The sequence below is a fragment of the Marmota monax genome, unplaced genomic scaffold (genome assembly GCF_021218885.2).
Source record: "Marmota monax isolate L192 unplaced genomic scaffold, Marmota_monax_Labrador192_F-V1.1 WCK01_AAM20220418_F8-fsc00020, whole genome shotgun sequence".
NCBI lineage: Eukaryota > Metazoa > Chordata > Mammalia > Rodentia > Sciuridae > Marmota > Marmota monax.
In genome coordinates this window covers 20,146,081-20,171,565 of record NW_026692912.1, presented here as the reverse complement: position 1 = coordinate 20,171,565, position 25,485 = coordinate 20,146,081, and the positions used below count along the sequence as shown (strand labels likewise).

The following is a 25,485-nucleotide window of genomic DNA, read 5'->3' as shown; positions in this document are numbered from 1 at the left end:
AAAATAAACCATGCAGAAAGGTGAGGTTCGAGTGTGCTGAACAGGATGTGATGAGCGTCCCATGGCCTGCAAGCTCCTCCTCCAGCCCAGCCCCATTCCAGAGCGTGCCACAGAGCCACAGCCCTGGGTGGGAGCACAGTCCCCTCCTGCCAGGCCCAGGCCTCTCCCCAGCAGATGATAGGACGCTCGAGGCTCCTAGTGACCCACCGAATCCCCCGGCTGGGAAATCCAGTCTTCCTAGGGGAGCCCAGAGCTGCTGTCAGTCTGCCTGCGTTGGCGGGTCTGCGAGGAAGAGGAGGGCCCCAGGCACAGGCCTCTTGTGAGCCCGCAAGTGGGGGCCTCACACCTTGTCCTGTGACCTGCAGCCCTGCTCAGCAGCCTCCAGGTGGCTCTGAAAGCTGAGGGCAGGTCTAGGATGGAGCGCCCCCCAGCACCCACCTGGTTCCTGATCTGCCGGTGCATCAGGTCCTTCTTCACCTGGAGGGCCTCAAAAGCAGCCTTCTGCATGGCGCTCTGCAAAACAGATGGCGCTCAACCGCTCAGCACAGCGGTGGCGCTGCTCTCCCTGGGCCATCCGGGGAGTAAATCTGCATACAGTTCCTGGGCACATGATTTCTACGTTTCTCAGGGAGAGACTGAAATACACATTCACCTTTTCATCCAAGTTTTTAAAATCCTAACGTTAAGGGCTTCCCATGGGCTGGTACCCTGCTCCGCGCTCTTCCTGCGCCTTGCACCGATTTCTATAGCAGTGGCTGGCCTGCGAGCCTCTGCGGCCGTGGGGATGAGCCAAGTCTACTTAGCTCCTGAGCCCCTCCTTAACCAGAGGCAGATGTCTGCCCTGGGAACAAGACCCTCCTCAGCCCTGTCTCACAAACATCAGGTCACGCTATTAGGAAAACGAAGAGACTGGGTTAGAGAGAAAAGGGGAAGGGAAGGTGGCCTGGCCAGGCTGGGCGGGGAGAGCGCGGGCTACAGGGAAATGCTGCAGACCGCGGGGCCCACAGTGGTGTTCCATCTGCTCTGGGCTCCACCTGCGAGGCCCAGCTAAGGAGGGGGACGCAGTAGCTGGGAGTGTGAAGGGGGCGTGTCTCACCACGCTGTCCTGAGGGCTCCATGGACACCATTACCTCTCACCCTGTGAGGCCTTAGGATGAGCCCCGTGTAAAGGATGGGGGAGGACGGGGGAGGTGCCCCAGGGAGGGGGTGCTTCTTTAGATTCGGTGACCAGAAGACCATGCTCCAGAGGCCTCTCCCTGCCCCTCTGGACATTTCCAAGGTCACAGAGTCTCCTTTCTTACACACTGTCCAGCTTAGGGGCCCTGGGCACCCCCGTCACCTCTGCCCTCATGCCCCAAGCCAGGGCTCACCTCCTGCAGGATCTGGCTGATGGCTTTGTTCTGATCCATCTGCTGCCATGACAGGATCTGCTGGAACCGCTCATCCATTTCGGCCATGCTGCCAGAAAAGACAGCACATTTGTTAACTCTGAACAATTCCTGAGTACCTATTATGTGCACACACCTTGGAGGAGATGAGATACCATTCATTCACTGACCAGTACCCATGGAGTCCCTGCTGGGGCCATGACCCTGGCTGGGCACACACAGTTTGTCCAAACTGCATGGTCCCAGAAGGGAGGTGCTGGAGCCAGGAGCTGGCAGAGAATCTCCCAGGTCTTCTCACCCCTCCAGTCATGCAGTCCCCTCCATGATGCCCCTGCAATGGACACCTGGGCTCTGCCCAACCACTCCTACAGGTAGAGAGCTTCCAACATCCCAGCAGGCCACTCCACAGGGAAAGCATCCTTCCTGGACACTGTTGCCCTGGCCATCTGCTCTCAGCTCCCGGAACATGGCTGGTGATTCTGGCACAAAACCTGCAACCTCACATACGCCCTGGCCTCCATGCAGTCTTGGTTTTGAGTTATTGATTAGACCCTGAAGTGGGGGACTGTATGCTCATCAAATCCTCTAACCAATCTGCGAGTAGCTACTAGGAATTTCTGATGAGAAATTTTTAGGAAGGGACCAAGACTCCTCAGGTAGGAATCTTGTACTCCCGAACCATGTCACACATCCAGAAAGGAGGGAGGTTCCTGCATCTGCAGGGACACAGGGATGGTTGGCATAGGCAAGGCCGGGGAGGGTGGTGAGTGAGTCAGGGCAGCAGGGGCTGCTGAGCACCCACTGAGCTCTTCTCACCCGGGCACCTTTGGAACCTTTGACAAGCCCACAGGGCTATGGTGAGCTTGGTGACCCAGACCCAGAGGGACCAGCAACACCGACAGCCCCATCACTCTCCCCCTCCAGCACGTCCCACACCCGGCTTCATGAGCCCTAGGAGCTGGACAAGGCCAGCCCAGTCCAGAGCGCGTGCTGCCTCTGCCAGCCTCCAGTCCTGGCCTGCCACCTGCTGGCTTGTTCCCTGCATTAGTCTCTTGGAACCTGAGCTTTGACTGTAAAATGGGACTAATAAAAATATAGTCCCTCACAGATAAGCTAATGCCATCAGTCATAGAGCCTCTGGCTTGGCACAGGGACAGTGCCTAAGAAATGGGTGTGACTGTTATTACTGCATCTCCGCCCAACCCTGAATCATGGGGTCCAGCTATAAAAGTCAGGAAGGCCAGTCACCACTTGCGCTGGACAACATGGCTAAGGCTGGGGCAGCCCAGGGCAGGGGATCCAGTGCCCAGCTCTCTGCTGAGTCCTAGGCCCTGCGCCAGCTCCCCCGAGGCCCTGGCCTGGGAATGCTCTTCCTCCCCTTACCTGGAACAGGCCTGCTGGACCAGGCTCTGCCTCTGAGACTCGTAGGCCATCTGGATGAGCCGGTTCTTACAGCTCTCAGTCAGCATCTGCTGCATGGCGGCTGCGGACAGAGGGGTAAGGGGTGTGCTGAGGGAAGCTAGCTACCCTTGGGGACCCCAGTAGGAATGAAGCTGCATGAGGACAGGACTCAAGGCACCACCTACTTATGTGCCTGATAGTCACTATAAAAATTGTTTCTCTCAGGGCTGGGGGTGTAGCTCTGTGGTAGAGCATTTGCCTAGCATGCCTGAGACCCTGGTCCATCTCCAGTACCCTCAAAAAAAGAAGTTTCTTTCTATTTATTTATTCATTTTTGGCTGGGAATGGAACCCAGGACTGCTTAAACATTGAGTCCATCCTAGCCCTTTTATATTGTTACTTAGAGACAGGGTTTCAGTAAGTTGCTTAGGGCCTCACTAAGTTGCTGAGGCTGGCTTTGAACTTGTGATCCTTCTGCCTCAGCCTCCCAAGGCAGAATTACAGGTGTGCACCACCATGCCCAACTTCTCTTTTTAACTATAAAACTAATACAAACCAGATATATGATGGTGTAGACTGGGAAAGGTGATAGGAGGATCATAAGTTAGAGAAAAGCCTCAGCAATTTAGTGAGACCCTGTCTCAAAATAAAATGAAATTAAAAGGGCTGTTTGAAAAAAAAAAAAAAAAGAGTAACCTGAGCTTGGAAGACGGACCAACCATAAAACACCAACACACACACACAAACCTTCTATAACCTTGTCACCAAGAAACACTACATTTTGATATGCATTCTTCCAGTAGATTTATTTGGAGGGGTACTGGGGTTAGAACTTAGGAGCACTTTACCACTGAGCTATACACCCAGCCCTTTTTATTTTTTATCTTGAGACAGGGCTTTGCTAAGTTACAGAGCCTGGTCTTGAACTTGTGATCCTCCTGCCTCAGCCTCCAGAGTTGCTGAGATGTCAGGTGTATGCATCGTGGCTGGTGCCAACAGATTTTTAATGCATATTTTTGTATTTAAAAAAAGTAAAATAGGAGGTTGAAACAGGAGAATTGCAAGTTCAAAGCCAGCCTCAGCAACTTAGCAGGCCCTAAGCAACTTAGTGAGACCCTATCTCTAAATAGAACATAAAAAAGGCTGGGGATGTGGCTCAGTGGTTTGCCCTTAGGTTTAATCCCTGGTACCAGAATAATAAAATAAAATAGCCCTCTCCCTCTCTTTCTCCTCCCCCGGCCAACTCCCTTTCTCTCTGTGGGTGGAGGGGGAGAAATATAATAATTAAAAGCTGGGAAGCTGGGGCTGGGGCTCAGCAATAGCACACTTGCCTGGCATGTGAGGCACTGGGTTCGATTCTCAGCACCACATATAAATAAATAAAGAAAGGTCTATAACCAAGTTAAAAAAACATTAAAAAAAAAAAAAGCTGGGACTCAAGTGAAGAGGTATCTGTACAGTGGCCAACCCAGATGCTCACTGAGGGACAAATGCACCAACAGTGTGGCTCGTGCATGCTGTGGGGTGTCATCCACCCTTAAAACAAAGACGACTCTGACAGCTGCTGCTGCGTGATGCGCCTCGAGGACCTCATGGTTAGTGCAAAGACACAGGAGGACAATACCGAAGGGTTGCACTGCACCAGTCCCCAGAGGAGGCAAACACAAGCCAGGAAACAGGGTGGGCATTTATGGGGGGCTGGAGGAGCGGGATGGGGAGTGAGCGCGAAATGGGACAGATTTTCATTTGGGGAAGATGGAATCGTACTGGAGAGGCGCGGAGGAGAGGATGGGAACATCAATGCCACCGAATTGCGCATTTCAGTAGTTAAAATGGCGAAGTTATGTGAAGAGCGTTTTACCATAATAGAAAGAATCGAAAGAGAATCACATTAACACAGCACTTCTCATTTTTTTAGTGAATATCTGCCTGTGTCAATTAGATGTGATACTTATGACTGCAGAGGACTCCCGTACGTGGGTCACCAAAGTTTATTTAGGTAATTCTCTATTTGGATGCATTTGTGCTTTTTTAAAAAAAAATATTAAATGATCCTTCAGTAAATATTCTTGCTCAAACATCTTTGTGAACATCTGATTATTTAATTATCCTCTAAGTAATCTTAGAAGTACAATCTTAAGGCATGAACAATATATTTGGGACTCCTGAAACCATGTGCCCTTGACTCAAGTGCTACCTTTCCAGAACTTTTTGCTATTTTTCTGCTGCTTCACCATTGAGCCACATCCCTAGACCTTCTGATTTTTTAAAAAATTTTTTTAGTTGTAGATGGACACGATACCTTTATTAAATTTATTTTTATGTGGTGCTGGGGATCGAACCCAGGGCTTCACACATGCAAGGTGAGTGCTCTACCACTGAGCCATAATCCCAGCCCCAACCTTCTGATTTTTTGAGACGGGGTCTCCCTTTTGTTGCTGAGGGTGGCCAAATTGCCCAGGCTGGCCTCCAACTTGTAGCCCTCCTACTGTAGCCTCCAGAGTTGCTAGGATGACAGGTGAGTATCACTCTGCTGGGCCTTTTTGCTGTTTTTACTGAGTTTTTTTAGTTATAAAAATAATAAGGGGTTGGGGCCTAACAGCATATGCAAGGCCCAGTATGGCATAAAACAAAACCAAAAATAAAACATGCTCATTTTTTAAAAAAGTTAAGTAATAGGGAAGCTTGAATAGGGGAAAACAAAAGTCTCTAGACATGTTCCCATCCCCGTGCAGTTAATTAGATGAAGATCTTTCTGGAAATTTCCCCACATTTTTGTTTTTACAAATGGTGGATACAGTGACCTTTAACACCAAGATGCTAATGACCTGACAGGTGGTGGGGGGACGACAGGCATGCCACGGGCTTGCCTCAGAGCCCAGCCCACAGACAGCCTTGACCAAGTGTGCGAGGGAAGCCTGCTTCCTGACAAAGGCTGCAGAGGCGGGGACACCCAATAGAATCAGTTCTTACTTTAACAAAGGACAGGCAACACCTCCTTGGCTGTCCTTAGCCCACGTCTACAAGTCCTCAGGACCATGGTGGGGTCCCTTCATTAGTGTGTACCACGTGGAGCCCAGGACCATTCCTGAGGAATGATGGGAAGGGGCACAGCACCCAGGAACCCCAGAGGGGCCAGCCCAGTTCCCTGGTTCTCAAAAACAGGGAAGCCAGCCCTGTGAAAGGCTCATTTGGTCCAGGTGTGATCCCATCTGGCTCTCCTAATGACCCTATGAGATGGCCAGGTCATCAGCATTTTCCCATATTATAGATAAGAAAATTGAGGCTTAGAAAAGTTAGGGACCAGTAATGCCCCCAAGGTCACAGCGGGTATCCAAGCTGAGACTCTGAATCCAAGCCTAGCCTGGCCCCATAGCCCCATCTCCATGAGCTGGACTTGCCTGCCTTTCTTGAGGGCTGACACTCAGTGCTCTCCACACATGACTGACAGACAGGGCTGCCCATCCACTGGCCCAGGCGGCCAAATGTTCTTCTCTAGGGCCCTCACCTTCCCTATCTCAGAACTCACCGGCGATCTCACGTTGTCGCAGGTTCTCTGTCTCCTCCTGAGTTATGGACATCAACTGTTCCATTCTTATTCTAGGGAGAAAAAAAGCCATCCATTCACTTGGCAAACAACTTTTCCAACAGGGAACCCCACCAGAAGAACACCACCTCCTCCAGGAAGCCTGCCCTGAAGAGCCAACCCAGATGAGCTCCCTGAATGCCCACATCACCACCTCCTCCTGTGGGGCCTGTTAATTCCAGCCCTGTAGCTAGAGCACCTGTGTAAAAGGGTGAACATCCCCTTAGAAAAATGGGCCAGTTCTTTACTACAAGTAACCAGTAAACATGGGAAGACGCTTAACATCACTGGCAAAGAAGGCCAGACCTATTCACCTGTCAGGTTGGTTGAGATTAAGAAAACCAGTAGCTGCTGCTGCAGGCAACGATGATGGAGAAATGGGCATGTCTGTGCACTGCTCAGAGCACAAACCGGCAACATGTTTTGGAAGGTGTGCTGGCACCCATCTAAATGGGGGTGGTTACTGTAGCCCCAGGAAGCACCCTGCAGAAGGCCTTTCCAGGCAGTGGGGGCCTAGATGTTTGGACTGACTGGGCGAGATAGGGCTCCTCCAAGGACAGCTCAGAGTCCTCGCTGCTATTGCAGGACCTGAGAGAACCAGGAGGGATCAGAATTGACATCTCAGGGAGGGGTGGAGGGTGGAGTTGGTCCTTCCTCTCTATCATCTTTTCTAATTACAAAAGTGGTGTGCCCCAATGCAGTCGACTCAGAAAACACAGAGAAGAAAATGAAGGCCACTACATGTAAGTCCCATGACTCAAAAACATTCAGTAGTAACCCTGGGAATGGGTCCACATGCTTTCTGCACACAGATATGTGCAGAGTGTCTTTTTTTTTGGTTCTAGGAATTGAACCAAGAGGTGCTCTGCCACATCCCCAGCCCTCTTTATTTTTTATTTTGAGACAAGGTCTTGCTAAGTTGCTTAGGACCATGCTAACTTGCTGGGGTGAGCCTTGAACTTGTGATCCTCCTTTCTCAGCCTCCCAGCTCACTAGGATTATAGGCATGTACAATCACTCTTGGTCAGAGTGTCTTTTTAAAATGATAACTGGTATATTCCTCTTTAAATACAGCCTCCCACTTTTCTACTTAGCAACATGACTATTCTCCCTAGTGAAGAACACAATTGGCCCTCCATATACATGGGTTCCACATCTGTGGATTCAATTTACTGTGGATCAACAATGTTTGAAAAAAACCTGCCTCTGTACTGAACAGGTACATATTTTTCCTTGTCATTATTTCCTAAATAATAGAGTATAAGAGCTATTTAAACAACATTGACATTGTATTAGACATTATAAGTTATCTAAATATAAAGTGTACAGGAGGAGGTGTGTAGGTTATATGCATATACTTTGCTATTTTACATAAGGGACTTTGAGCATCAGTGGGCTTTGGTATCTGCAGATGGTCCTGGAACCAATCCCCCTCAGATACAAAGGGACAAATGTATTTTATTTCTTTTTCTTTCCATAAATGTAGATTTGTTCTGTTTTTTTTTTATATTGGAAATATTCATTATGTATCCATCCTATTCATGTCTCTAAATTTTTTAAAGAACTTGAAAGTAGTGATAATTTATTTTTTGATCTAGTTATTTATTTTGACAGTACTATGGATGGAACCCAGAGCTTTGCGCATGTGAGGCAAGCACTCTACCACTGAGTCACATTTCCAGGCCTTTTTATTTTTTATTTTGAGACAGGGTCTCACTAAGTTGCCAAGGCTGGCCTTAGACTTGTGATCCTCCTGCCTCAGCCTTCCAATTGCTGGAATTGCAGGTGGGTCCTGCCACTCCTGGCATGGCAATTCTTTTTAATTTGATCCTAACAAGCTGAATCTCTTTATAGCTTTAAGAAAACTTTCTGGGACAATCTCCTGGAGATTCACAAAGACATTCCCTCCCCAGAGCTGCACTCCCTGGAAGGACGCTTACCTTTCGTTTTCCAGAGACTTCAAGATCTCCGCACTTTTCTTTTGCCTGTGAAGAAAACCAGAGCGCTCCCTGCGGTCACCAGCCCATTTCCCGCAGCGCTGCCCCACCTCACTGCACGGGCCATGCTAGGGGCCTCAGTGCCTGCCTCTGAGCCCTGCCACCTGGGATCTCTGTGTCCAGGCCAGTAAAGCCACTCCAGGCCCCAGATGTCCTCACTTGTGAAAACAGGTGAAAAACTTCCTGGGATGTTTGTAAAAAGTAAATGAGAAAATAAACATGAAGTGAGCTCCCAAAAAGCGGTCACTTTCTGGACTCAGGCGCTTGGTAACTGACAGGTGAGGGAGCACCAGGCGCAGCAGGATGAGGAAGAGGAAGCCCGGAGGGACAGGAAACGAGGCGAAAGCCTGCTTCTGGACTCTTCCTGCAATCTCCCCTCTAACTAGACATTCTCAAGCTTCTTGAAATCTCTACCTGTCCCCCTTCTCCCCAGCCCCACTGAGACCTGCTCTTAGGAGCTCCTACCAAGGACAGAATTTGTTCAGCTAAATCTCACTACAGGGTGAAGCCCTCAGGCAAAAGGCTACTTGGAACTCAAAATCCTGGAGCAGGCGAGATCTCGACTACCTTGCTAGAGCCACTCATTTTACAGAGGGGAAACCTGGGGCCAGCAGGGAAACACTTGCCACGGCCATAGGTCCAGTCAGCGTAAGTCCCATGACAAGGACTCAGACCTCGACATGTTTGGGTAAGGTTCCTTTTTCTGTGTGTTGATGGGGATTGAAGCCCCTAGCAGAAGCACGTGGGTAGGAGTGAAGACCGTGGGGAGGACTGGACCTCCATTCTGGGACCTCGAAGGGCATCCTGCAGAGAAGGGCTCTGGGCCAGAGGCAGGGCCAGGACTGACCTCTGGTTCTCCTGCAGGAGTTTCTGGATGCGATTTGCGATACTCTGCTCTGTCTGCTTTAGCTGCTCCTGCAGACGCTGCCGCTCTGCGTCCAGGTAGCGCTGGCGCTCACTCAGGCCCTGCTCCAGCCGAGACTGCTCCTGTGGGGCGGGAGGCAGAGGTCCTGAGCGAAGCCCTGATGTGCCATGGAGTGGCTCTGACTGGAGCTAGGAGACTGGGTTTCCTGCCCCACCGTGCCTGTCTACTCTGTGTGAACTTGGGGGGGTCCCCTCTTGCTGGACCTTAGAGTGCCCATTTGTGCCTGAGGAGGCCTGGGTGATGGGTCAGGGCCTTCTCTTTCAGGTACCGGGGCAGATGTGAGAGCTTAATCGCCCTGCCCTCCCACCTCAGGGGGGCCTTGGCCTGTGTCAGAAGGCCACTGGCTAGGGACAACAGTCTGATTCCTGGGCTGCTCACACCTCCTTGACTGTCTGGAGGATCTCGTCCTTCTGACAGCTGCTCTGCTGAAGCAACTGGGCATGCTCTCGCTGCCCGAGGTCCAGGCGCCGCTCGAATTCCAGCTTCTCCAGCATCTTCTGTTCCTGCAGGAGTAAAGATGCTGGTGACTGCCAGCATGGGCTCCGTGGGCACCAGGACACAGCAGCAGGGGCAGTGCTAAGTAGCATGGGCTGTAGGTCAGTGCTGAGCAACCCCAGCTGTCCACTGGGGCCTGGTGGTCTAGAACCTGTCTGGCCTCCCACTCTGAGCTTCTGTCTTATCTGTCAAGTGGATACTCTGCCATCACTGGAGGAGGCACGAGGACCCAGTGAGACAATGCACGTGAGAGGAGAGCACATCTTCAGCCTTGAATCAGAGCCAGGAATAAGCTCTTTCTTCAAATATCTCAGGAGTTGAGATTTTTAGTGAACAGATCAGAGAAGAGGAAAAGAGGCATCTTCTTACCTTCCTCTTCTCATAGTCAGAGAACCTGTTCTGGGGGAGAAGAGACAGAGGTCAGGAGAAGGGCACAGCTAGGGTGTTCAACAGCACATGTACCAGAATCTCCCCAGTGGCCTGGCCTCATGCGGACCCTGGCCTACCCAACTGCTGCAACAGAATAGGTGGGGGGCTGCCCAGGAGGTGCCAAGACAGCTCTGGGCAGGCAGCGCTGAGCAGGCCTGGTGCTCCAAAAGAAGACCATGAAACAAGATACACACTTCCCGTGGCTGTGTGTGGCACCTAGAGCTCCTGTCTGGCTACCTAAGTACTTGCAAATGCAGAAGGAGCATGTACAGGTTCCTACAGGATCATTGAAGAGTGAAAACTAAACCACACCAGCGTCCACCAACAGGTGACCACATCAGTGAGCCCTGGAGCATGGGATGTATATTGTAAATACTTTCTCAAAGTACCGATTAGCACAAGTTTCCTAGATGGTCATCTCTTTCCTTTCCAACTTTCATTGAACTGTCCGAAAAATATAAAATTGCAAATGCATTTACGTCAGCAGCGGAAACAGGGAAGGGTGGCATCTGGCAACCAGAAATCAACCAAAGCATCATTGGAAGCTGTGAAGCCAAACTCCGGCAGCTGTGCTCCCCTCCCCTGCAGTGCTGTCCTCCACCACAGCCAGCAGAGCAAACTGACTGTGAGCCCGGGCTGTGGAAGCCGACAGTGGAGACAGTTTCTGCTGCTCCAGGAGCAGGTGCCCCCAGGCTGCAGTGCAAGTCCTTACTGAGCATCCTGCAGGGCCACCTGTCACTGGTGCTGGCCTATGTGCCCATCAGCCTCCTTCACTACACCTAGGGCATGGTGGGGGGCATGTGGTATGTGGTCAGGAAGAATTTGTTGAAAGACAACAAGGAGCAATCCAGACATGATCCCATCCCAAGGACAGACAAGACGGTAGAAAAATTATTTACCACTTTCATTAAATTCAGCACGGTGTTAAATGCTGCCAAGGAAATGCACAGGGTGCTTTGAGAACACAGAACAGGACACTGACTTGGGCTGGTGCTTCTCAGAGGACTCAATAAACTGGTGAGTGGGGAGAATTCCAGACAGAGGGAACCACTTGTTCAAGGCCCTGATGGAGGGAGGAGTGTGGTTTGTTCAGGAAACACAGAGATCCCTGAGCAGCTGATGGTTGGTAAGCCCATGGCAGGCCTTGTAAAAAAAAGGCTGGTCTGAATGGAGGGAAGCTCTAGTTTAATGGAGGAATCTGGGGGCTTCAGCTCTGATCATCCCCTCATCCTGGCAGCCCCAACACAGGCACATGGCAGTGAGCACCACCAGACAGGCCTGCCTTACCTGCCACTTGACCTCCTCCCGTGAGAACCGGTCTGGGGGCCCATCAGGACTGTCCCGGGAGTTCTCAGCTCCATCTTGCTCCAGAACTGGCAGCAGATACTGAGAAGGGGGATAATATTCCAGCCCTGACTCTGCAAGAGATGGGACACTAGCTGGCAGGGGGACCTGAAGTTGTCTGTTCCCAAATCCCTTGCTCCTCTCCTCTCTCCTTCCTCCCCCGCAGCCCATGCTGCCAGGCTCAGTCCAAACTGCTCTCGTTCTCCCTGGATGGGGCCCCCCTACCTTGTCCACTAGTCCTAGCCTCCAGGCCTGGGATGGGGCAAGTGCTTAGTGTCAGCTGAGTGAGTAAATGGGCAAGTCATCTGCCTCTCCATCCAAGTGAGAACAAGGTGGTAGAAAAGCCCAGGAGAAGCAGAGAAACTGGGTCCAGAATCCAGCTTTACTAATAACTTCCTGTGTGTGCAAGATCTTGGGCAAGTCTCCTTCCTTCTCTGGCCCTCCTGTATAGATAGCTTCCTTCTGTATAATGTGAAAGGGGTCATACCCTATACTCATTTTCCATTGTATTGCTTGCCTTTTTCTTGCTGATTTCCAGGAGCTCTTTACATTTTATGGGTCTATAATATATATTGCACCTATTCTGGTTGCAACACCTGGTCTTTTTAACTTGGATGCTGGTGTCCATCTGAGACCAAAAAAATAGAAAAAAATTGTTTTTATTTTTTATTTATTTATGTTGCAGTATTAGGGCTTGAACTCGGAGGAGTTCAACTACTGAGCCATACCTCCAGCCTTTTTAAATTACTTTTATTTGAGTCAGGGTCTTGCTGGGGCTGGCCTTCACCTTGCAATTCTACTGCCTCAGCCTTCCAAGTTGCTGGGATTACAGGGCTGTGCCATTGTGCTCGGCTTGATAAAAGCAAATTTCACATTTTGGTGTAATCAGAATTATCTCCTCCCTTGGAAGGACACAAATAGGTAGTTGACAAGAAATACCAAAATAGGCAGACATACAAATATTCAACTAACAAGGAAGTGACATCAAAATAACAATGAGCTCTGCTGTTTATCCACCTGATTAGCAGGCTTTGCCTTTCCTTCCCTTCTTCCTTTCTCTTTCCCTCTTCCTCTCTTTCTTTCCTTCTTTCTTTGTGAGCTGGGGATGAAACCCAGGGCTCTCCTGCCGGGCAAGGCCCTCACCACTGAGCTGTGCCCAGCCCGGGGTTCACTGTCCCCACAATTGTTCCAGAGTCACTCAGGTATTAAAAAGACCATCCAATCCCACTGCTCCGCAATGGCACCTTCATCAGATGTCGGACGACACATGCGCGAGTCTCAGCTGTGCTCTGAAAGGCCCACAGTGACAGGGCCAACTGGGGACATCCACCTTGGGAGCGCAGGCGTTCCAAGGTTTAGCTCCTTCTGCGGCCCTGTCCTTCCACCAAGTCCAGCCCACCACCCTCTCTCCCCTGGATGACCTCCATGGCCTCCTCACTGGTCCCCCATTCATTCTTGCCCCCTCTAATCCCTTCTCACTGTAGCCCGAGTGATCTTTGTAAAAAGTGAATCTGATCTTGTGAAATCCAGTCTCCCTTGGACACTGGCCAGGCCCCTCCATCCCCCTCCCCACCTCTCCTCCCTGGGCTCCAGCGCTCCAGCCCCACAGGCCTCCTCACACCTCAGGCTCACCCACGGCCCACCCCTCCGCCCACCCCTCGAGAGCCTTCCACAGGCTCCTCCTTCTGCCAGGCCCCTCACCAGTCCCAACCTAACCCAGGGGCACCCCTGTGCTCCCTCCTAAGCCAGCCCGTGATCACAGACCCTGAGCTCCGAGCAGGCAGGGACAGTGACACCATCCCCCACCCCGGGGCTGGCGCAGGGTGGCCGCTGGTGACAGATGGCCTGAGTTTACCTTTGCAGAGGAACTGCTGAATGGCGGTGGTGCCGGCACCACACACCTCCGGTGGGGGGTGGATCATGGACGAAGCATCGAGACTCAGCGTCTGCAGACATAGGGGCCTGTCCTTACTGTGTGCCTCACCTGCCACCCAGCAGGAGTGGAAGCCACCTGGCCCCTCTGCCTAGGTGTGCCAGGAGCCCTTCCAACACCTGGGTGGTGCTGGCACACAACAAGCTCTCTTGCTCTCTTAGGGACAAATACGTAAGTGAGTGACCAAAAGGAATTTACAGGATGGGCAAGAATGCGATTCCAACTCTGTTAAAAATTATACTATACCTCTGACATTAGTATGGGATAGAAGCCATGGGTGGAGGGTCTGTCTCAAACTCAAAGTGGTTTCCTCTAACAGGAGGATTATGGGATACTGCCTATGTGAAATCCTTTTTTTTATTGGTACCAGGGATTGAACCCAGTGGTGCTTAAGCCCTGAGCCAGCCCTTTTTATTTTTTATTTTGAGTCAGGGTCTTGCTAGGTTGCTCAGGACCTCACTAAATTGCTGAGGTGGGCTTTGAACTTGCGATCCCCTGCCTCAGCCACTGGGATTACAGGTGTGTGCCACCATGCCTAGTTGTGAAATCTTTTTAATATTTATTATTAATATATATATATATATATATATATATATATATATATATTAACAATATATACACGACTTTTAAAATGAGAAGCTCCAAAGCTTCTTTTTAAAGGATTGGGCCCACGGAGCCTTCCTCCTGGAGCTGCTTCTGTAGTGCTCCACCCTGAGCCGCACCCCAGGCCCAGAGAGCTCCCCACAGGTCTGAGGATATCCCCGGGGAACACATGCTCTGCGCTGTGTTGTCTACTGCTGTGGCTATTTAATCATAAATTAACTAAAGTTCAATGAAATCATTTAGTTCCTTGGGCACACTGGCTACACTGCACGTGCTCGAGAGCCACCTGTGGCCGGCCTGATGAGACAGCACAGACACGGACACTCCCACCCTTGCAGAATGTTCTCGTGGACAGCACAGAGAACAACCTGTGCTCTCCTGCCCTGAGCACCCTGTGCTTTCCAAATCCAGCCACCAGGTAGGAGGATACCAGCTACAGAGGGGGGCCACTTCCTTTTGCACCCTCTGAGCTACCTGCCCCCCCCAACAGACAGTTTGGCTTGAGGGAGGTGACTGACTGACAGAATCAGGGGACTCTGGGATGCTCAGCATGACTGTCCTCACTGCGAGTGGATTGGTCACCCCACACACAGAGCTGCAAGAAGGTGAGGAACACAGGCATCAGATTCAGGCAGCCTACGTTCCACCTTGCCAGGGCTAACTGCGTGACTCCAGGGCAAGTCACACACACAGTGACTACCTCTGTACATGCCCCAGCTTCTTCATCTTCAAGGTGCCACAACAATATTTGCTTCAAAAAAATTCTGTGAGCTCTTTCCGGACTAGGCTGAGCTCTAGGCTCCATCATGGGAGTCGACATACGCCACAACAAGGACCGAAAGGTTCGGCACAAGGAGCCCAAGAGCCAGGACATCCACCTAAGGCTGTTGGTCAAGTTGTATAGTTTCTGGCTAGACGAACCAATTCTACCTTCAACTGAGTTGTACTGAAGAAGTTGTTCATGAGTCGCACCAATAGGCCACCTCTCTCCCTCTCCCGGATGATCCGGAGAGATCATCTCGGCTTCCTGGCCGAGAAAACAAAACAGCTGTGGTCGTGGGGACCATAACAGATGACGTTCGTGTTCAGGAGGTGCCCAAACTGAAGGTGTGCACACTGCGCGTGAGCAGCTGAGCCCTCAGCCGCATCCTTAAGGCTGGGGGCAAGATCCTCACCTTTGACCAACTGGCCCTGGACTCCCCCAAGGGCCGTGGCACAGTCCTGCTCTCTGGTCCTCGCAAGGGCCGAGAGGTGTACAGGCATTTTGGCAAGGCTCCTGGGACCCCACACAGCCACACCAAACCCTATGTCCGCTCCAAGGGCAGGAAATTTGAGTGCGCCAGAGGACGGAGGGCCAGCCGAGGCTACAAAAACTAACCCTGGATTTATTGTTAATAAAGAAGCTTTGAATTTGAAAAAAAAAAAATTCTGTGAGGATTCAGAGCTAACACAGGTCAAGTGACTAGCTCTAGAAAGCTCCAGGTGAATGGAGCCATCTTGTCAGACCACGAGAGCTCACCTTCGGAGTGGGCTCCTTGAGTTGGTGTCTGTTGTGGGCTGAACTATGTCCCCCAACTCACATGTATGCCAGTTGAGGTCCCTACCCCTGTACCTCAGAATGTGGCTCTGGAGAAAGGCTGGACCCTGATCCAACATGACTAGAGGAAATTTGGATGCAGACAGGCACAGAAGGAAGGTGACATGAAGTCACGGGAAGGAGAGGCCCCAGACAAGCCAGGAGGAGAGGCTGAGGGGGAGCCAGCCCTGTCAACACTGACCTTGGGCTTGCAGCCTCTGGATGGGGAGAACACAGATTTCTCCATTTCAGCTCCCAGTCCATGGTTCTTTGTCATGCCAGCCTGAGCTGACTCACTCGGGGTCCCAAGAGGCCCCTGCCTTCCCCTGCCACCCGACATTCCAATGAGGTTTGGTTTCTGCCCAGCCATGCTGAGCCCAGACCCCAACCCACCCTGCAGGCCCTGCCTTCCCTCCCAGCTTCCTGATGACCGGGGTCCCAGGTCCAGCAACTCCCGACCACTTGGCCCCTCCTCCCTTCTGGATCCTGTGCTTCCCACCTCCTGCCTCTCCTACCCTGCCCCCTCTACCAAATGCTCCTGTTGTCCACGTCTATATCACAAAATCTCATTCCTCTCCAAGGTCTAGTTTGAATGCCATGGATTTGCTAAAGTGTAGCCCCTCCAGGTTCAGCGTTCCCTCTTCTCTACTCTAGACTGCTTTCCTGCCTCCATGATGGTAGCAAAAGTCACATTGTTACAAATGCCCACATATCACTGGCTCTGTAAGCTCCTAAGGACCATGGCTGGGGGCCTCTGGGACCAGGCACCTTGTGACCAGAGCAGACCCTTGGGAATGGGGGTGAGCAGAATGGGGCATGCTGAGAGGACCCCAGGTGAGAATGGCTCCCCACTTACCTCCAGGGTTCGGACATGAGCCAGCATCTGTGGCAATCTCTGAATCTCGTTTTCACTGATGTCAAGAGTACGCAGGCTTCGAAGCTCCCCCACGGTGTCCGGCAGCTCCTTCAGCTTGTTGTCTAGAGAGACCCCAGTGGCAGAGCTCAGCACCCCAAAGTCCTGCCTGACACTGCAGGTCTCAGTGCGGGTAGGGATGGAGAGGTTCTGCCACCACTGACTAGCTCAGTGGACAACTAACTACCTCCCCAGGCCTCATCTGTGAGACATGGACGAGGACACTATCTGGCCTTGCAGGAGTCCAGAGGGATTCAATGAGATGATGCCTGTGAGGTCCTGGGCCCAGTGCCTGTCCCATGGTTAGTGATCAACAGCTGGGGCGCCATTATCTTCAATCACTGTCAGACACCACCGTTAGATAGGCTGAGGCTTCTGTGCAGAGTGCTGGGGAGGAAGTGGAGGAGCTGGGGTGGGGCAGGGCTGGAGCTACACTGCATCAGAGTCTTGGCTCACTGTCACCTCACTGGGTGCTCTTGGGCACATCACTGTTCTCTGAGTGGCACTTTCCTCATCTGTAGGCTGCAGACAACTCTGCTGCCCTCTGGCTCCTCAGGGACCGTCAGGAGACCACGTTATTCAGTGGGTGTGACACACCACTCAGAACCACTGTCATGGCGCCTCCATCACCCTCAGCCAGGCAGTCCTCTCTCTTCCCACCACTCCTCATTATACACACGAAGGACCAAGTCTCAGTGTAGCTGTCACTACTGTCTGACTCTGAGGAGTCACGCGAACCCTCCAGACACCTTCTCTCTGGTTACTATAGGGACACACAGACCTAGCAGGAGCTCAGTCCAGTTTAAGTGTCATCTTCATGTTCAGTGGCTCCAGACAGAGCTCCCTGTGGATCCTGACTGGGCTGGCCCACAGCTGACCGAGGGTCACATGGACAAGCCTTCCTGGTCCCCTACCTTTCACATTGAGGGTCTGGAGCTGGATCAGGTTCCCAATGGAGCGTGGGAGATAAGTCAATTGATTCCTTTCCACATTTAATACCTAAGAAAGAGAAAGAAATAACATGAGAAGTCACACACACAGTGACTACCTCTGTCCCCTCACCCCTGCTTTAGGCCAGGTGTCCTCTGGGCACTGTAAACACCTGCCTTGACCTGCTTCTGCCTGTCCAGTGAGGAAGGTGTGGATTGTTACGATCCCAATAGAGAGATGGGAAAACCAAGCTCAGAGTGGTGAAGTCAGCTGCCCCAGAAGGAAAGGCCAAGACCAAAACCTGCTCCCGGCTGAGGCTCCATCATTTGTATTAACCAAAAATGCCCAGGCAGGAGGCAGGAAGGAGGGCTATCAGAGTCAGGCTGGGTGAGGCAGCACAGTGTTGAGGAAAGGGAACTGGGCCACAAATGGTGATGTGGTCGGCTGAGGTCTCAAGGCCAGAACTGGTGGTGCTGAAGTTGGAGCTGGGCTTAATGGATTTCCAGAGCCTGCTCCCTCCAGGATCCTGCAAGGCAAGGTCAGGAGGCCAACAGGATGCCACACTATGAAGTCATTAAAAACTATGCAATGGGAAGCTAAGTGGCCATTTAAAAGATCGTGGTAGGTAAATATTTGATGAATCAAAGGAGGTCTGCATTTTTTAGTCAGGTACCCAAAAGTTACAAGACAGAAAATGCATAATTCTACAAAAACATACATATTAAAAAAAAAAAGTTGGGCTGGGGATGTGGCTCAAGCGGTAGCGTGCTCGCCTGGCATGCGTGTGGCCCGGGTTCGATCCTCAGCACCACATACAAACAAAGACATTGTGTCTGCCGAAAAAACTAAAAAATAAATATTAAAAAATCCCCTCCCTCCCTCCCTCCCTCCCTCCCTCTCTCTCTCTTAAAAAAAAAAAAAAGTCCCACTGGGCATGGTGGCACCTACAATCCCAACACCTCAGGAGGCTGAGGCAAGAGGATTTCAAGTTCCAGGCTGGCTTGGCAACTTAGTAAGACCATGCCTCAAGGTGAAAAATAAAAAAGGCTGAGGATGTAGCTCAGTGGTGCAGCACCTCAGGTTCAACCTCCAATTAAAGAAAAAAAAAAAGGAATGCAGATCCCTTAAGATCCTATGCCAAGTTCATACTGTGGATCAAAGTGGGGACAATCACTACTGCTCTGCCACATGTTCTCTATGTGACCTTGGGCAAGTTACAGACACAGTCATCTCTCTGTACCTCTGTTTTCTTTTATGTAAAATGCGATGACATCACCCATATGTTGGGGTGGTTCATTGAAACTGTTCTTTGGTGTTTTCCATGTGCCAGGCGGTGAGCTAGGCAAAGGGGCAGCATTCAGAGAAATCACATTCCACAGGTGAGGCCTGAATACATAATTATGATTATAGACTGCAATTATAGAGTGCCCTTGGGGAGATAAGTAGGGTGGGAACAGAGAGGACCGAGGGGATGCACTTAGGAGGCTGGGGAGGATTCAGGACATTGGGCTAATAGGTGAAGGAAGGCCCCACAGACAGCCCCAGGAAGGACCACTTCAGCAGAAGGAAAGGTCCTGCTGGGGTGGGGACAGAGAATAGAGGGTATTAGGAGGTGATTTCAGCAAGCAAAGGGAGGAAGAAAAGGAGAGGAGACTAGAAGGACAGCTGGGTCCCATAGCATGGGTCTTCTTTCTGCAGTGCTGGAGATGGAACCCAGAGCATTGCACCTGCTAAGCAGGAACTCTACCACTGAACTGCACTCCCAGCCTATTTGGGATCTTCTGGTGTGGTAAAGAGAGATTTTCAGCCTCAGTGCAATGGAAGCCACTTCTTCCTCTGTAGAGCAGGGGCAACACTAACACTGGCAGGTAATGCCAGGGGCGGAGTTATCTCAGCACTGGCACAGAGTGATTGCTCCATCAGTGCAAGGCTGCTACTGCCAAGGCAGCGGTGGGAGTGCGCAGCCATTGCTCTTCAGATGTAGACTGTGCTTTTTTTTTTTCTGAAAAGCTGTGGAAGCTCAAGATGAAGTCCCAAAAAGCAGGTGTCAAAAATAGCCACAGCCCAGACAGAAAGGGTGGCACCGGGACCAAGTGCAGCCTGCTTCTATTGGCAAGAACACACCCAGAACATTCCACCATGGGAGGTGGGTTTCTGTTTCCCACAGTCTTACCTGCAGGGCTCCCAGCTGCCCTATGTCCTCAGGAAGGGCTGCCAGCTGATTGTTGTGGAGATCCAGAACCTGAAGAGGAAGACACCTCTCAGACACCCACTGAGAAAGCCCCAGGATTCCAGGCTCAGAAAAGCTAGATGACAGGGGCCACTCAAGCCTCTGGTGTTGCAGCCACCATCACCTGACCCTCTCTCCCCCACTCAACATCCAGCAATCCCATCTCATTCCCTTTTTCAAATGATTATGCCATTTCCTTCCTTTATTTATCAAGTTTTTATTTTTACTGATAAGCCAAAAAATATGATATAAAACAGTATGTGTATCTGTAGGCTAAAAAGTAAAAACATTCCATAGCATCAAAAATATTCCCACAGGAAAAAACCCTACCAAATATGCAATAAAATAGTGATAATGGTTCTCCAGAGTGCAAAACTGTATGTTTTCTCCCCTTTTCTTTCTTTATTTTTGTGGTGCTGGGGATTGAACCCTGGGCCTGGGCATGTTAGGCAAGCCCTCTACCACAAATGGTATCCCTTGCTCCAACTTTTCTTTGCTTAACTGCTATTTGCTAATTTTTTTTTTTTTTTAAGTACTAGGGATTCAACTCAGGAGTGCTCTACCTTGGAACTGCAACCCAGCCCTTTTTATTTCATTTTTGTTATTCTTTGTTTTCGTGGGGATTGAACCCAAGGTCTTGTGCACTCCACCCACTGAGCTATATCCTCAGCCCTTTATTTTATTTTTAAGAGAAGGTCTTGCTAAAGTGCCTAGGCTGGCCTTAAACTTGTGATCCTTCTGCCTGAATCTCTTGAGTTGCTAGGATTACAGGCATGTGCCACTGTGCCTGGCCTACTAATTTTTTTTAATGATTAAAATGAGCAAAAAAGGCAAAGAATAAATATATACCAGCACACACATGTGCAGATAAAATATACACATATAAACTACAAATAGAAATATTAAAATATATTTTAAATGTCTATAGCTCTCTCTCTCTCTCTCTCTCTCTCTCTCTCTCTCTCTCTCTCTCTCTCTCTCTCTTTTTTTTTTTTCTATCCTGGGGATTGAACTTAGGGGCACACTACCACTGAGCTACATCTCAATCCCTTTTTACTTATTTTTTTAAAAAATCTTTATTTCATTCATTTATTTATATGTGGTGCTGAGAATCGAACCCAGTGCCTCACACATGCCAGGCAAGTGCTCTGCCATTGGGCCACAACCCCAGGCCTCCCTTTTTACTTTTTATTTTTAGACAGGGGCTTACTAATTTGCCCAAACTGGTCTTGAACTTGCGATCTTCCTGCCTCAACCTCCTGAGTTGCTGGAATCACATTTAATCATCAGGATTAAATGTTCTCTTTTTTTCTGAATACAAAATAATTCATCAACTGGGGAAGGAGCTGAGCAGTAGAGCACATGCTTGGCCTTGGGTTTAATCCCCAGCACCATAAAACATACACACACACACACACACACACACAAAACAACAACAATAACAAAAAACATGCTGGATCAAAACAAAAAAGAAGTGTAAAAACTATCCCCAGTCTGTAACCCAGAGCGGACCGTGAAGAACACTTGATGTCTGAGATGCCAGTCTTCTCTCAGTGTGTACACTAACTCTCACAAGTTCACATTCATGCAGAACAATCCTGGGTGATATCTTGCAAATGCTGTGATGACGCCCCAGCCCCTGTCCAGGAGGGGCCCACAGTTAGGAGGGATTTTCACATGTTGATCATACAATGCCCTGGATGTCCCTCTGTCTTATTTGAGGCCATCTGTTTCCACACTGTCTGCTAATTTACTTGCAACAAATCTAGGATTTAGTTTTTTACTTAGCATGTAAACCACCTAGTTTGGCTATCTTTGTCACTCTACCTGCTGGACAGCGTACAGAAGTGCCCAGTAAAGCAGGCTGATCAAATCACAGATTGACCATTTATTATATTAGGACCATCTGGAGCCAGAGGTGGTGGTGCATGCCTGTAATCCCAGTGACTCAGGAGCCTGAGGCAAGAAGATTGCAAGTTCAAGAACAGCCTTAGCAACTTAGCAAGACCCTGTCTCAAAATAAAATAAAAAGGGCTGGGGATGTAGCTCAGTGGTAGAGTGCTCCTGGGGGTTCAATCCCCAGTACCACCAAAACAACAATAGCAACAAAACCATATGGCATAACCTTTAACAGAAATCCAACTGCTACCTGGAACACGATATAGAGTCTATGACACTGGAGGGGGCCCCAGTACCTTGATGGTTGCGAGGCTCAGGAGGCTGCAGGACTTGGGAAGCAGGGAAGTGAGGTGGTTCGTGTGCACAATCAACACCTGTGAGGCAAAGAGTGGAGGAAGAGTCAGGCAGGAAAGAGCAGCAGGGGAAAGCCAAAGGCAAGTGGAGTGTGGCACAAGATGCCCAGCAGCCCTGCTGTCCCCTGGGTATCTCTGCTTGCCCAGACATGCAATGGGAATGCTGTTAGTGTCATGGGACTTCTGAATGTGGAATCATATGGCGCTAAGATCTGGAATTTAGAGGTCTAATTCTGAGAAGGGATCAGCTGTCCTGATTTTAACCTTTCTCAGCTTCAGTGTCTTCCTGGAAAACAGAGAATAATAAAGTACTTTCCTCAGAGGACTGCTGTGATGATAAAAAGTCCTCAGCCCAGGATGGGCACCCAGTGAGTGTGTGGCCTGTCATATGTTGCTATTTGTGTTGGGCATTGACTGCTGGTTGAATACTTCCAGGGACACGGAGCTCATGACGCTCTTGGGAGGGAACACTTTTTACTTAGTTCATTAGAGATGTGCCCGCTGCACCCAAATTTGCTAAAGCTGCACTGCACTTCTGAAAAATCATTCATTCCCCTCCTAAACTCCCTTGTATGGCCAGAGCAAAATGGGTGCAGTTTCTGTTGTTATTATCACTGGGGTTAATAAGTGTTTAGTATGTGACAGGAATTATATCCCTCTACCTACTGTTCCTTCAATTCTCACAATATCTCTGGGAGAGTAGAACTATGAATACCCTCATTTCACAGATGAAGAAGTTGAGATGTAAGAGTTTAAGGAAGTTACAAAAGTCATAGAGCTAGTGAAGGCAGAGCCACAAGACCCCCAGGGCTATCCAGCCCTGAAGCCTGCTCTCCTAACTGTGACCCCTGCCGCAGACCAACAGGGTGAGAGCCAGAGAGAAGGTATCTTCTGCCTGGGTAAGGAAGATAGCACCTAAAATCCCACATGCTTTCAGACAAGCAAACATGTAGTAAGCAATTCTCTGAAAATAAAGAATCAGCTCACCTTCTTCTGTAGAACTTTGCATGTTGCAAAAGCCCCAAATGGGATCTAAGACAAGATAAAGAAGAGTAAGAGCCTCCCCTCCTGCCAAGTTTTCATTTGTTCTCTGTAGGGCATTGACTTGAGGGAGAGGCAGGCAGAGGGGAGCATGACAAAATCTGCTGAGAAGAGCAATCCACCAGGGAAGGGCTGGGGAAGAAGAATGCTGGGGACGAGGTCAGTCCTGCCCCAATCAGTGGGCAGGAGGGGCCTTGTCCTATCTTGCCCATCCAGTTCCCATCAGGAACCCTGTCTTTTTTGAAGAATCCTGACTTTTCCAACATTTGAGGACTCTGTGGGTACATTTTCTAACTAGAGTTCTTGACTGTTATGTCCAAAGGATCATCTCAATTCTTTTGGACAAGAATGGAATCTAAGGAAAGATCTCTTGACTAGTACTTCTGTTTTTGTTTGTTTGTTTGTTTTGTTTTTGCTTTTAAGCCCTCTTCCAAATCTGTCTTTCCTGGGGAACATGCAATAAAAGAACACAATATAAATCAAATCCACATCCCTTACACTACCCTCAGTTTACCTCTGAGAGCTCACATTTAGAGATGTCAAGAATGTCATCTGCCCCAGCTTCTTTTGCCTAAGGAAAAAAAAAATTTTTTAAAAGAATTTTTTAAAAAGCATGCAAACAAAACAGGCAAAGAAACATAGAATTCAGGAGCTGCAAGGGACACAGCACAGTCTGGTTCCACCAGTCCATCCTGTGTGTGATCCCTGCTTCCCCGGAGTTTGAGGTCCAGCAGGGAAGAGAAGTCAACAAGGAATGAGTACGTTCAGCCCAAGGGGAAGTGCAGGGGTTAGTAGGGAAGATGGAGGCAGCTTGGGGCAGGCAGAGCCCTATTCCACTGGGCAGAGGAAGAGCTGAGAAGGAGTTGGAGGAAACCCGCTTTCCCTCACCAGGCACATCTGGTACTCTAGGCGTTTCCTCGCTTCCTCGCTGGGTTTCCGCTTCCGGAAGAAGAGTGGCATCTTTCCTTTTTCCCAGGGAAATCTTTAGGACACTGGTCGTAGAAGACAAGTCAGGGCCTGGGGAATTCGTTATAGCCCCTGACTCTCAGGACAGGCGGCAGAGTAACAGAGTTTGCAGTTGGCTGCTGGACTGTAAGCTCTAGGCAGGCAGGGCTGTGTCTCCCTTAGTCATCAGTACTCCTAGCCTACACAGTACAGCTCAATACTTTGGATGGAAAAATAAGGAGCAGGATGGGGTGAAAAGAGCACAAAGGCAGGCCAGGTCACCTGGGTTCAGGCCTACGTTTGCCACTGACCCACTGTGAGATGCTGGTCCTTCTCCATTCTGGATCCCCTCTCCCCTCTGCCTTAGGGGAGTTTCCTCAGGTTCCTCTGGGCCTCAGAGTAGCATCAGCAACACCCAACTAAATCAGCCATGACTTGGGGAGCTCAACTACATCATAACCAAAGAGATCCGTGAGTTAAGTAAAAGTTAAAAAGCAATCCTCGGAGCTGGGCATGGTGGCACACACCTGTATTCCCAGCAACTCAGGAGTCTGAGGTAGGAGAATTGCAAGTTCAAGGCCAGCTTGGACAACTCAGAAAGACTCTGTCTCAAAATAAAAACTAAAAAGGGCTGGGAATGTATCTCAGTGGTAGAGCACCTCTAGGGTTCAATCCTCTCAGTAACAAAAAGTTTTTTAAAAAAAAAAAACACCAAAAAAAAAAAAATCCAACAATCCTCACGCACCTTACCACCTTCATGGTTGTGACAGTTGTTCTATTTGATTCTCATCCCAGCACTGTTTATGGTGTAGAAACCAATGCTCACTAAGTGCAGTGATCTGGTTATACAGCCTGACTGTAGCAAACCCAGCCTGGAAACCTGCTCCTATCTGCAATTATCAATGTTGGATAAGTGACAGCAAGGCCTAGGAAACAATCGCCCAGGGAACTGGATGGTTCACATCATGGCCTTTGAGATGAAATATTACTGGGTTTGAGTCCAAGATCAAACCACCCACCAACTGTGTCAATTTGGTTCACCTCTCAGAGTCTCAGTGTCCTCATCTGTAAAGTGTGAGTAATAATGTTATTAACATGGGGGGGGGGTCTGTGAGGACCCAATGATTAATGTATGTGATGCCCACAGCACAGTACCCGGCAGTATAATCTCTCCCTAAGTGGACACTACAAAGCACTGTATAGGTGACACTGAATAAGGGACTACTACAAGAGCTAGGAAGAAGGGAAACAGTGCAACCAAAGAAGACACACCCGGTCCTCAGAGGGAGGACTCCATCCCTGGGCGTGGGCTGTCAGAAGTGGCTCTGCCAGGCCTGCAGAGCCAGCTCAGAGCCCTCTTGTCACCCACCTGCCTATAGGAATGAGAAATGATCTAAAAACAGCCCTTCTCCAATCCTCCCAAATGACCAGCACTTACTCTTTTGCTCCCTGATGACCGGCTACCCCTCACCCTCTAGAGGATGTCCAGCCCTCCTG

General features: G+C 49.9%; 1 protein-coding gene and 1 pseudogene across 7 annotated transcripts in view; one reads left to right on the top strand and one right to left on the bottom strand.

Annotated features, from left to right (window-relative positions):
• The window catches only part of Lrsam1 (leucine rich repeat and sterile alpha motif containing 1), a 35,776-nt gene that overhangs the window by 9,485 nt on the left and 806 nt on the right, over positions 1-25,485 (bottom strand). For 4 of the 7 annotated variants that reach the window (XM_046451355.2, XM_046451359.2, XM_046451357.2 and 1 more), the window contains 17 exons: positions 23,932-24,060; positions 23,558-23,614; positions 22,990-23,034; positions 21,946-22,023; positions 19,694-19,762; positions 17,505-17,589; positions 16,534-16,655; positions 13,421-13,511; positions 11,509-11,639; positions 10,162-10,191; positions 9,678-9,800; positions 9,220-9,359; positions 8,316-8,360; positions 6,319-6,389; positions 2,772-2,871; positions 1,371-1,458; positions 439-513 (listed from right to left, as the gene is read on the bottom strand). In XM_046451355.2, the coding sequence (XP_046307311.1) occupies positions 439-513; positions 1,371-1,458; positions 2,772-2,871; positions 6,319-6,389; positions 8,316-8,360; positions 9,220-9,359; positions 9,678-9,800; positions 10,162-10,191; positions 11,509-11,639; positions 13,421-13,511; positions 16,534-16,655; positions 17,505-17,589; positions 19,694-19,762; positions 21,946-22,023; positions 22,990-23,034; positions 23,558-23,614; positions 23,932-24,003 (1,422 nt within the window). In that variant the 5' untranslated portion in view covers positions 24,004-24,060. Of the gene's footprint in view, positions 1-438; positions 514-1,370; positions 1,459-2,771; positions 2,872-6,318; positions 6,390-8,315; positions 8,361-9,219; positions 9,360-9,677; positions 9,801-10,161; positions 10,192-11,120; positions 11,216-11,508; positions 11,640-13,420; positions 13,512-16,533; positions 16,656-17,504; positions 17,590-19,693; positions 19,763-21,945; positions 22,024-22,989; positions 23,035-23,557; positions 23,615-23,931; positions 24,061-25,485 lie in introns of those variants that run through there. The other 3 variants (XM_046451356.2, XM_058581781.1, XM_046451360.2) reach the window with 3 other exon arrangements.
• On the top strand, positions 14,893-15,478 carry LOC124097149 (large ribosomal subunit protein eL18-like; annotated as a pseudogene).